This window comes from Biomphalaria glabrata, chromosome 4 (genome assembly GCF_947242115.1).
Source record: "Biomphalaria glabrata chromosome 4, xgBioGlab47.1, whole genome shotgun sequence".
Classification (NCBI taxonomy): Eukaryota; Metazoa; Mollusca; class Gastropoda; family Planorbidae; genus Biomphalaria; species Biomphalaria glabrata.
Window position 1 is genome coordinate 9326002 of NC_074714.1, and position 12987 is coordinate 9338988.

Consider the following 12987-nt stretch of genomic DNA (forward strand, 5'->3'; position numbering starts at 1 on the left):
ACACACACACATACATACATATAAAAAAAATCTCCCCTCCCACCCCCCCCACCCCGAAAAAAAATCCTGGCTACGCCCATGATTGTTTGAACCAACTTGTAACAAGCTCGACACATGTGTTAATAGTTTCCCCAACCAAAATCTTCAGTAGAGAGAGAACGAAATGAAAAAAATTTCATCTCTAGTTATCTCATTTTTTTATTCTTATGTTTAGAAACTCTATAAACTACCTGAAACCAATGCGTAAAAATTTTTTAATTTTTTTCTGGCATCCACACGCATACATAACATGACACTCTGCATGAAAATCCCTTTTAATCAGTCTATCGATTGTTATTTAACTCTTAGTTTGAATAATCAACAAAATGTGTCTTTAACTCTTAGTTTAAACTAATTAAATCTATACTAGTTGACCGGCGGCGTAGTATACGACGCTATTTTGCAGGGCCGACCTTAGACCACTGCAACTTATGCGACCGCAGTGGGCCCCGCACTTTTATAGGACCCGCGCTAATTTTAGGTGTATAAATTATTAAATTAAACCATTTTATAACTTTAAACAGATTTCCCGCGCCCTCCTGTCGATTTACCAGGAGCTCCTGAAAATCTCCCGAAATTGCAAAATATACGAAAAAGTCCTGGAAATATCCGGAAATTATTAAAATCTTTTGAAAACTCATACAAATCTCCTGAAATATATAGAAAATTGTCATTTTGGGGTGTCATTCAAAATGGAAAACGCCAATCATACGCGCGATTAAGAAAAAAACGGCATTATGCAATAACCGCAATTGTGGAATCTAGTGAAAGAAGCTTCTCGCGTCTCAAACTAATGAAGAATTACTTGCTATTTAGTGACGGAAGAATACTACTTTCCCCTCCCCCCGCCATTCTGTTTTTTTCGACTATTAAATTACCTAGGATAACTTTATCCGTCCGAGTTGCAAAAATAAAAGAGTGATCTTTCCACTTGATCGTGCTCTGTCACCTCGATAGTTTCTACAGAATAGATTACTTCCCCCCCCCCCTCCTTTTTTAACGTGAGGTAGAAATAAAAAAAAAAGATTGATGTTTCTTGGTTACCACGGTCCAGCCCTCTTGTTTTCTCGTGAACTATCCTTTACTTCTTCTTCTCGTTTCAACTGTTGAGGGAAGAAGAGAATTATATATATAGATAGATCTTGGTTTGAAGGTCATTTAGTATTGGTGATTTCCAAGCAAAATTTTAAGGGCGCTCAATTGAACTTCAGTGTTGCCACTGATATTAGCTACAAAACGGAAGAGCTTCAACAATTAAACTCTGCAGTGCCTTTATTTAAAATCAATTCTAGCTTTTTTTTTTCGCCATAGATGAAAGTCTTTATTACAGTGAGGAAAATGATTACCGTTGTTTTATTTGTATACTTCCTCCTATTAACTATTAGCTTGCAAACCATTCATGAGTTCTAACTGAAAACTGAGATAAGCCTAGACACATCGACATTTCTAAAATGACTCTAAAAATGTTTCTAGAAATTTTACAGTTTTTTTTATCTTTGGGAAAAATAATACTATTATATTATTGGCCACGCAGTGAAAACTCTGGTTTGACAGTTATAGTTTTTCAAAATAGAATCCAATATAATCAAATTAAATTTGGATATTTTGAACACGCTTTCATAGGGTATTCCCGCGATTGGTCCAAAGTTTCTTTGTATTCAGTAAAGAGGAAAAAAAAATAGACGATTATGAACATTTTTCCCACCGTCTTATGTTGAAGTTATCTGGATAGTAATAGAAAAAACTGATTGTCTAAGCTCTCTGGAAAGATTCCTTGCAATATTGAAACTTTACAAGAAATAAAGAGAAATGAGAAATCACCCTCAGCATCATAAAGGAGGAAATTTTTTTTGGCATATTGTTAACGTGGGAGCGAGATTTTGGTTAAAGGGAAACAAAATTGGTAATGTATGGATTGTGTGCCCCTGTAAAACAAAACGTTCTCTTTAGATCTTATCTTATACAATACAGACGTTACTTCAAAAAAAGAAGATGATTACGTCCTACGCGTCATGCATTTAGTCATGCATATTAACCAATGACTTAAATTCTGCCAAGTCACTGGTTTTCCTGGCTAGCTCAGGCAACCCATTCCATGCTCTAATAGCACTAGGGAAGAAGGAGTATTTGTACAAATTTGTCCTAGCATATGGGACGAGGAATGTGCCTTTATCTTTGTGTCCTTCAGAGTATTTTATTAAATTTTGTTTTTGTATTTGAAGATTATGGTTCAGTGTTTTATGTATTATTGCTACTTTACTTTTGAGCCTTCTGTCCTGAAGGCTTTCTAAATTTAGTGATTTTACTAAAGGTGTTACTCTAGTCTAATGTGAATATTCGTTTGTTATGAATCGCACTGCTCTATTTTGTGTCTGTTCTAGTTTCTTAATGTTTTCTTGAGTTGAGGGGTCCCAAACAGAGGATGCATATTCTATTATTGGCCTAACCAAGGTTAAATAACATTTTAGTTTTATTTTCTTATTTGATTTATAGAAATTTCTTTTAATAAATCCTAATGCTTTGTTTGATTTTTTTGTAGTTTCATCAATATGTGGATTCCATGACAGTTTTTCATTTATTATAACACCTAGGTATTTTGCGTTTTTAGTCTGTGTTACTGGTTTGCCATGAATAAGATAAGTGGAATTAATTTGTTTTAGTTTTTTTGTTACTCTTAACAACTGACATTTTTCTGGGTGGAAAGACATGCTCCAATTTGATTCCCATTTCTGTAATTCATCTAATTCTCTTTGTAAAATATCTGTGTCTTGTGTTGTTTTTATTGTTCTATATATTATGCAATCGTCTGCAAATAATCTGACTTTTGTTCCTGAAGTAATGCAATTTGGTAAATCATTTATGTAAATTAAAAATAGTAGTGGACCCAAGACTGTTCCTTGAGGTACACCTGAGTTTACTGTTATCTGTGTTGATTTAGAACCATTTATTATTACAGTTTGTTCTCTCCCTATCAGAAAGTCTTTAATCCACTGATGCAGTGGACCATTAATGCAGAAATATTTTAATTTTTTAAGCAAACTATGGTGGTGAACTTTGTCAAAAGCCTTAGAAAAATCTAGTAAGATAGCATCTATTTGTTCTAAACCTTTTGAAAAATCATCAATTAGTCCTATTAGTTGTGTTTCACATGATCTATATTTCCTAAAGCCATGTTGGTATGGTGTGAGGACATTATGTTTGTCTAAGTGGTTTATGATGTTGCTACATATTATGTGTTCTAGGATTTTACATGTGATGCTGGTAAGTGATACTGGTCTGTAGTTTCCTGGGTCAGATTTTTCTCCTTTTTTAAATAGGGGGGTGACATTAGCTTCTTTCCAGTCCTTTGGTACTCTGCCCTGGTTAAGTGAAGCCTGAAAGAGTATTTTGAACACTGGGGCTAGCTCATTACTTAGTTCTTTGAGTAATCTAGCTGGAATACCATCAGGTCCAGAAGCTTTATTTGGTTTGGTGTTGGCTAATAGTTTTTGAATTCCATTTTCTTGTACTACTATATCTTCTATGTTGTCTACTTGGTTCAAATTCAGTAATATGTCTTTGTCTCCTGGGGCTGAGAATGCTGATGCAAAGTATTTGTTTAGAATGTTTGCTTTAGTTTCATTATCATTATGTATTATGTTATGTTCATCTTTTAATGGCGCTACGCCTGTTGTTTCCATTTTCTTAGACTTAATGTATGACCATAGGTTTTTGTTATCTTTAGATATTACATTGTTTATGTATTCACTCTGCAGCTGTCTGCTTACTTTTTGGGTTAAGTGTTTAATTTTTATATACTTTTTGTAAACTCTTTCTGCATTAGTTTCTTTAAATTTTCTATATAGGTTTTCCTAGATAAGAGAATTGCCTATTGTTTTTTTTTCCCAGGCTACTTATTGTTTAGTTTGGTCATTTCCATTTACAGTAGAACGGTCTGCAATTTTACACTTCCCTATAATACATTGTGAAGTGTATTACTCACATGTTTGTGATACAGACCGAAATTATTATTTATACAAAGTCAGCTTCCCTTTGACTATACAAACGTTCAAAGTTTTGAATAATTTCTCAGAACAAAATGATTGGATGATAACACCAACGAAATCGGACACTTTCTATTTATTCAAGCAACAAAAAAATTAGTAAGTTAATTGTAACACAATCATCATATATTAGATTGCGAGTTCCTTAGAATGGAGTTTTCTCTCTTTGAGCCACATAAGTTTGAATGTTAGGCAGACTTTCTACTAATTGACACAGGGCTTCCACTCGAGGGAAACCATCAATGCTGTAAGCACGTTGAAGAAATGAAAATACAGCGTCATAGACAATCAGATCAGCCAGAGTCAGCTGTTGGACAAAAACAGTCAAGTTAAAACAGAAACTTATAGAAAAAGAAAAACATTTTATAAATACTTGAAAAAAAAATAAAGCTTAACTTAATGGTAATTATATCAATTAGTTTGAGAGGCGAGGTGTTTGAGCGGTAAAGCGCTTGGCTTCTGAACCGGGGGTCCTGAGTTGGAATCCTGGTGAAGACAGGGGTTTTTAATTTCGGGATACTTAGGCGACTCTGAGTCCTTTCGGCTCTAATGGGTTCCTGATATTAATTAGGGAAAAGTAAAGATACCCTCGTTATCCGTAGGCCACAGAGACAGATGACCTTTACATCATCTGCCCAATAGATCACAAGGTATGAGCGGGGAACTTTACTTTATATTAATTAGTTTGAATTAGCCATTACATAAATATAAATCTGTACCATAGAAATATTATTCCCAATGTTTTCAGTTTTTTTTTAGCTTTTATCTTTCTCAATTCACTGTGACCCTATCACTCGTCGTGCATTAAAAAATGTTCACTCAGGACTTAAGATTCCTCAAGGGAACTAATTCAACTTACACCAGCACATCTGTCAAGTGCGATTTCTTCCCTTGTTCAAGATATCAAACAAAATAATCAATTATTCATTGTTAATTAACTAATTGGTTAATTTTTTATTAATTCATTCGTAGGGTAAAAGAAACAATTGGCAAAATTTCTGCTAAATCAGAGATTGGGTGTGGGAGAAATAACAAGTACACATTTTTTACCATACAGTCGACAGACAGACAGATACGGTGATTTAATACAAGTTTTGTCAAAAGTGTTCAAAACTCACCTATATGAATATTTCCCTTTTTTTTTTTGGTACTTCTCAGATGTAAAGAAAAATTGTAACATACTGTAAGTATTTACAATATGCATTCTTTTATAAACCATCGGCAATTTTCTTCTTTCTTTCTTTACTTTGTACAATCTGTCTGGCTTTCTGAATATGAACTTCACAGGTTAATATCCAATGAATAATCAGCGCACGACGATTTGTGATCACTTAATTTTCAGTGACTATGCTAACAGTTGCCTACCATTCAAAGTAATTGCGAATTGGTTATTGCTTACAAAGACACTATGCAGGCTGGTTGGTAGTTGGTTAAGACTATTAATCGGTAATTGCTAACAAAGACACAAAACAGGCTGTTTGGTAGTTAGTTGAGACTATAAAATTCTTTTTAAACTATCTTCAAAACATGCTTGTGGTTGAAACAGACTTGACATTTAATCAAACTAAATAAAAAAGTTAATATAGGCACGTAGTCAGCGAGCGACTTACCGAATTCCCCACAAAATAAGAAGTTCCGCTGTCCTTCAGTAGCTTTTCGTAGTAACCAAGATATCGTGGGAACTGTTTCTCTTGTAACTCACGTATTAGCTCGGCCTAAAAAAAAAAAAAGATTGATCAAATGGACAGTCAGAGAGGGATGAGAGAGATGAGATAGAAAAAGAGAGGGTGAAAAGAGAGAGCTAAAGAATAAGCCTACTTGTTTGTTCTCATCTGGTTCATAAAAGTAGGCTGTGTAGGCAGCGTTCATTATCTCCTGAGTCAGTTGAACTATCTCATCAATTCTGAGAGCATCAAGATTTGTTTCTCCGTAGAAGCCTTCATGTAAACATTAAAACATAAAAGGTGTTTAAGTCCCCTATCTAAATAACTAGAATGACCCGTTTGTTTGACTACAAAAAAAAAAGATATTGACACAATTGATGTCCAGCGTAACGAACGTTCTACAGTGTTGCCAAATTCTATCATTTAGGATACAATAGCTATTAAATCAACACGTATGTTGTGTAGAAAGTAGCAGTTGGCCGCATATTGAAAGAGACGCAACTGCAAATTAAAATAATATTTATATTATTAAGAGTAGTAATGGGGTTGTCTTTCCTGAGAGTTGTGTTCAGCCAAATCACATGAATTCAACATCATCTCCCTTTCTTCCATGTTTAATTCTATTATAGCCACATAAAAGTGAGGAACAAGCAAGACTAGATTGACACAAGGATACGCGTAGGGTGTATTTCTACTTAAAGTAAAGAGTAGAAGTAAATTTCCTCTTTCAGACCTTGCGATCTATAGGGCAGATGAGAGGTCTTCTGTTTCTCTGGCCCATGGTTAACTGGGGTATCTTGAATGTGTGTGTTTCATAATATACAATGCTAATGGAACATAAATAAGCAAAGTCATAACATGTTTTTAATATTTAAAAAATATGACTACTTACCGAATTCGCGAGCTAGGTACGTTGCTATAGCTACGCTCTGTGCATACATCTTTCCATCGATCTCTAGCACAGGAAGCTGGCCAAAAGGAGTTTCTACGGACAATATTATATGTAATATCAGACCTCAAAGTTAATGAGGTAAAATTATTTTTTTTTAAGAATTAGAGATCAATTCATTAAACAAGGAGAGGAAATAATATAAATATGTTGATAAATACTGATTACTATGCATTTGGCTTTTAAATGCAATATATTTGTGTGTCTTATTTGGCTATCAGACTATTGCATTCAGAAGCAGATCTAGTTCTAGGTTTTGTAGATCTATGTTCACTGTGCGGAACCTTGTTTCTCTGTGTTTTGATACCAATTTACTAAAAAGCCTTTCAAAATAGATATGGTCTAAATTTTACTGCAAGTTTGGATATAGTTTTATATTTAAGTTACCCCTAAGTATTAGTTTTGAAGTTGGCACTTGGAGAAAAAAATTGATACTCAATTGTTGTATTACAAATTAGAATTACAACAAAAAAAAATAGAGAACGAATGAAATTAAATACAGATATTACTTGAGAAATAAGCTCTTCTTAGCTCCGGAGAAGGGAAGTAACTTTCTTTATTATTTTCTTACTAGCCTTATCTTCTGGAAGGAATGTTTCCAATCGAACATCCTCAAACTGTTCACCAGCAGCCACCAGAATCAAACGTGAAACTTCAGCTCTCCCTCTTCCATTGAAGTACACCAACTTGAGATTTGTGGGTGCCGTCTTGGACTGTTAGAAAGCAAACAAGAAATCAGCATCAATATAGACCATCAACATAGGCCATCAACATAGGCCATCGACATAGGCCATCAACATAGGCCATCAACATAGGCCATCGACATAGGCCATCAACATAGGCTATCGACATAGGCCATCGACATAGACCATCGACATAGACCATCGACATAGACCATCGACATAGACCATCGACATAGACCATCAACATAGACCATCAACATAGACCATCAACATAGACCATCAACATAGACCATCAACATAGGCCATCAACATAGGCCATCGACATAGGCCATCAACATAGGCCATCAACATAGGCCATCGACATAGGCCATCAACATAGGCTATCGACATAGACCATCGACATAGACCATCAACATAGACCATCAACATAGGCTATCGACATAGACCATCGACATAGACCATCAACATAGACCATCAACATAGACCATCAACATAGACCATCAACATAGACCATCAACATAGACCATCGACATAGACCATCGACATAGACCATCGACATAGACCATCGACATAGACCATCGACATAGACCATCGACATAGACCATCGACATAGGCCATCGACATAGACCATCGACATAGACCATCGACATAGACCATCGACATAGACCATCGACATAGACCATCAACATAGACCATCGACATAGGCCATCGACATAGACCATCAACATAGACCATCAACATAGACCAGTTACAACACCAAATACTTCAGTTTTGTAGCCATAAAACTAACTACAAATCTACTACCCATATATATTCATTAACCTTTTGGTATGTCGTATATTAACAATACAATGGCAGATTTCATATATTCACTAAACATTGACAGATTTCATATATTCACTAAACATTGACAGATTTCATATATTCACTAAACATTGACAGATTTCATATATTCACTAAACATTGACAGATTTCAAGTATTCACTAAACATTGATAGATTTCATATATTCACTAAACATTGACAGATTTCATGTATTCACTAAACATTGACAGATTTCAAGTATTCACTAAACATTGATAGATTTCATATATTCACTAAACATTGACAGATTTCATATATTCACTAAACATTGACAGATTTCAAGTATTCACTAAACATTGACAGATTTCATGTATTCACTAAACATTGACAGATTTCATATATTCACTAAACATTGACATATTTCATATATTCACTAAACATTGACATATTTCATGTATTCACTAAACACTGGCAGATTTCACATCCTCACCAAGCCGTCCCAGTCCTCTGGATTAACTAAATCGTTGCAAATTTTATGCTTATCTAAACTGTTGCAGATTTCTCATATTTACTAAGTAGCTACGCTGTTGCAGATTTCTCATATTTACTAAGTATCTAAACTGTTGCAGATTTCTCATATTTACTAAGTAGCTAAGCTGTTGCAGATTTCTCATATTTACTAAGTAGCTAAGCTGTTGCAGATTTCTCATATTTACTAAGTAGCTAAACTGTTACAGATTTCTCATATTTACTAAGTAGGCCTAGCTAAACAGATTTCTCATATTTACTAAATAGCTAAACTGTTGCAGATTTCTCATATTTACTAAGTAGCTAAACTGTTGCAGATTTCTCATATTTACAAAGTCAATGCATATTTTCGTGTTTTCACTAAGCCATTTAAGATTTTCATGTACCCACTTAAATGCCGCTTATTCAATTAATTCACTTATTTCTTTGCTCATTGCACGAATCACTCACTAATCCATAGCAGGTGTGATTATTCAGCATAAAGCTTATTAGCGGTTAATATTTTAGCTCGAAGTGCTACATACTTTTATGACCTACTGAGCTACTTACAGATGGAACATTTACCTTTTCTGAAGATTTGATAGCTTTGTCAGGAATGTTTCTCCTGGCGCAGTCATCTGTATCCGCTGTGCAGTAAGTCTGATCAACGACATCCGTAGTGCATCCAGATCCGCTGCGGCTTGTTGGACATGGCGTGTCAGCGGAACAATAAACTCTGTCACAAGAAAGTAAACAATGTAGAATCAGTGGGAGATAACATCTCATCTTGACTAGACTGGAGCTGTGATTGACTAGACTGGAACCGTGATTGACTAGACTGGAACCGTGATTGACTAGTCTGGAACCGTCATACACTGCTTACAACAATAAGACATGTATTTGTATTCCACAACAGTATATTCTTCCTACTTCTACCGTCTAGTAATGTCAAATATAATGTTGTCGCTTATCATGATCCTCTTGTCATTAAAAAAAAAAAGGTAGACTTAGTACTTGGGCTGACTTTTCCGTTCTTTAGCCTTTTTTTTGTTTCGAACGTCTACAAGCGTGTAAGCCATATACTCACTAAAGTATTACAGGTAGATCTGTTAAGTGTCATTTATTACCCTTGTTCAGTACCAAATAAAATAATTCATTACCAATTGTTAATTGCGATTTCATGCTTTTAGCTTTTTCAATACACTATGATCCTATCAATCGTCAAGAGTTGAGACCAACTGGAAATAGGGGGAAGGGGAGAAGGGGGTATCATATAAATGTCACAATGATCGCTGTGTTTAAACAAGGCAAAAGACAGGGAGGAATGGAGAAAGACGGTTGACAAATCTTGCTTGGTGCCCCAAGTGTCCAACAGACTAAGAGATAGGTAAGGGTAAAAAAAAAGTGGAAAGGCTTGAATTTGTGCTCGATGAATCAAGTCTCCTCAAATGTCCTCAAGCCAACATTGAAGGGGACAAAACCAGACATATTTAACCATGTCTGTGATTACTGAAGGATTAGTTCCCCTTGTTTGTATCAAACGTAATAAATAATAAGCAGTAATTTATTGACACCAGTTTTGTTTTTTTGTTGTTTTTTTTTTTGTTTGTTTGTTTGTTTTATGCATTGTCTACGCCAGTGAAAAATTGTACAAATATTCAACTTGATGCGAAAAAAATGTGAAACGTGAGCAAACATTTTACCAGAGAGAAAAACAGAAAGACAGATCCAAACAATGGTGCCTTCGTGTACCGCATTTATTTCATTTTGATATCATTAAATTAAATACTAAAAGTAAAAGTAAAGTTCCCCTTTCAGACCTTGTGGTCTATAGGGCAGATGATGTAAAGGTCATCTGATTCTGTGGCCTACGTTTAACGAGGGTGTCATGTGGCCAGCACAACGACTAGCCGCTTTTACTTTTCCCCAACTAGTGCCAGGTACCCATTAGAGCTGGGTGGACTCAGAGGCGCCCGAAGATCCCGAAATTAAAAATCCCAGTCTTCACCAGGATTCTGCATCATAAACGTAATGATTAGATACAGGATTAGTACAGCGTTTGGACCCCCGCCATGACCTTCTTACTCAGGGGCGGACTGGCTATATGGGCAAACGGGCAAATGCCCGGTGGGCCGGTACCAAATGGGCCTGTCTGGTCGCGACCAAAGAAAAAAAAATTAAATGCAGACAACTTTAAAAAAAAAAAGTGACATCAGCAAGACACAAAGTCCCGAACACGTTATCTTCTTGTTTTTTTTTTAAATTATTATTACAATTAATTTTGTTTCAAATTCAACAAGAACAAAATTTAAGAATTACACTATACACTGTACGTGTTATCATTTGTAAAACGTTAGACCGTACTTTCTGCTATGCACGAGCGGCATGGCCTTCAACACTACTTTGATGTCTTCAAGACTGTTTGGCCTGATCATTTTGCTGGTCGGCATGGGCCTTTGATGGCACTCCTATTTTGTTTTACTCCTTCCCTCACCCGTTTTTTTTTTATGGTTCCATTGAAAGTTAACGAAAAAGAGGGATGGGAGAGGTTAAGTTAGAAAACATTGATATAATGCGTCAAAAGGGGAGACAATTAGCTCGTTAACAAAACTTAATAGAAGTTGACTTAAACACGTACACACAGCCGCGAAATAGCAAACCACCCAACTTATTCATAGTTCAATGTAGGTATTACCGTATAAAGTTCTACTTTCTGCGATTTGAAAAAAAAAAGTAAGTTTCTTGTTGTTTATTTGTAATAACATAGATCTAAAAATACTACACTTAAGGCTTACAAAAAAAAATTATTTAATTAAAACATAAATCTGGATAGAAATCTATATCTATACCGTTATGATTTTATGATTAATGGCAAAATTATGCTTAGTATGAAGTCATTGATGATGAAAATTATTACAATAATTTATATAGCGCTGTCACATCCGATATTTAATGAAAGATTTAGAATCATTTATATTTTAAATAATATATTCATATACAAATCGCGTTTTTGAGAATGTACTAGGACGATGCAAGAGCTTTTCACATTTAGAAGTACCTCTCTAACCGTTCTGCTTTCTCTTATCTTGTAAAGGAATATATATAGTTCGTCCATCGTAGTTCGATTATGACCACTTTGTCATCCAGGGGGCTGAGGGCTTTGCACTGGGGTTTTATGTCTCCTCGTGTGGCTGGTGAGACCTATGTGAGCCCGGAATGTTCGGCCGCACACTAGGCAGGTTATTCCAGCTGGAGCTAGTGTCATTGGCCTTGCTTTTCTTTTCTGGCGTTTTTCTTCTGCCAGCTTTGTTCTCTTTTCCTCAGCAACCTGTGCGCCGGTTTTCACAGCGCGACGTCATGATGCTCTGTCATGTGCCTCTGTCTCCCAGGTGGCTGGGTCTATGCTGAATCCCTTCAGAGAAGCTTTGAGGATGTCCCTGAAGCGCTTTCTTTGACAACCTTCCGAGCGCTTTCCTTCGCTTAGTTGGCCATACAAGAGTCGTTTAGGGATGCGGTGGTCTTCCATTCTGCATACATGCCCTGCCCATCGCAGCTGGGACTGCATCAGGATTGTGTGGATGCTTTGCAGACCCGCTCTTTGAAGGACTTCATTATCTGGTATTTTGTCTTGCCATTTGACATTCAGTATTTTTCACAGACATGTCGTGGTAGTGATTCAGTTTCTTTGCATGTTAACTGTACACTATCCATGTTTCTGAGCCATAGAGCAATGTAGGGAGGACGACGGCTCGATAGACCCCTAGTTTTGTATTTGTGGTGATACCACTTTAAAGGAATGGGTTGCCTGAGTCAGCCAGGAAAACCAATGACTTAGCATATTTTAAGTCACAGATCAACATGCATGATTAGATTGACACATGAAATGCGTAGGACCTAATTATTATTTTTTTTTTTGAAGAAACGTCTGTAATCTATAAGTAATATCAAAAAGTTTGAAACTCATTAAGGCTGCTATTGTAGAGTTTATAGTTTTTAGACTACATACATGTATAAATAGAATACATTATGTAAGCCTACGAAAGCATACATACAGTTTTCGATGCGTTATCAAACTTTATATATTTTGAATAGAATTAGGCTTACACCTATGTTAAAACACATGGGCGTAGCCGAGAGGGGAGGAGTTCAAACCATCACCGGCCTCAGATCTCATTGTCTGAAAGGGAAACTTTACTTACTTCCCCATTGCAGTCAACTTAAGCAAACTACAGTCACCAAATTTCATGAGCGTAGCCAAAAGGGGTTTTGTGTGTCCCCCCCCACACCTACAATACAAAA

The 12987-nt window shown here is 35.8% G+C and overlaps 1 protein-coding gene across 2 annotated transcripts; it reads right to left on the reverse strand.

Moving 5' to 3' along the window:
- Positions 1–4140: 4140 nt before the first annotated feature.
- LOC106055026 (glutathione S-transferase 1-like) lies at positions 4141–9679 on the reverse strand. Of its 2 annotated transcripts, none has more exons than XM_056027895.1 (6): positions 9259–9679; positions 7267–7408; positions 6639–6731; positions 5901–6019; positions 5693–5797; positions 4141–4389 (listed from the first exon to the last, which is right to left on the reverse strand). In XM_056027895.1, exons 1-6 carry the CDS (start codon positions 9472–9474, stop codon positions 4228–4230), a joined length of 837 nt encoding a protein of 278 aa, XP_055883870.1. In that variant the 5' UTR covers positions 9475–9679; the 3' UTR covers positions 4141–4227. The 2 variants fall into 2 exon arrangements, with proteins under 2 accessions (XP_055883870.1, XP_055883871.1); XM_056027896.1 differs by having other exon boundaries at positions 9274–9678.
- Positions 9680–12987: the final 3308 nt, after the last annotated feature.

Bases quoted from the DNA above. Each gene is read 5' to 3' on its own strand.
- LOC106055026 (XM_056027895.1), bottom strand. From the start codon at position 9,474: ATGAGATGTTATCTCCCACTGATTCTACATTGTTTACTTTCTTGTGAC. The intron at 7,409-9,258 runs GTAAGTAGCTCA...GCTTTCTAACAG, and splicing joins AAAAGGTAAATGTTCCATCT to TCCAAGACGGCACCCACAAA. The intron at 6,732-7,266 runs GTAAGAAAATAA...TATTGTCCGTAG, and splicing joins CCTTCCAGAAGATAAGGCTA to AAACTCCTTTTGGCCAGCTT.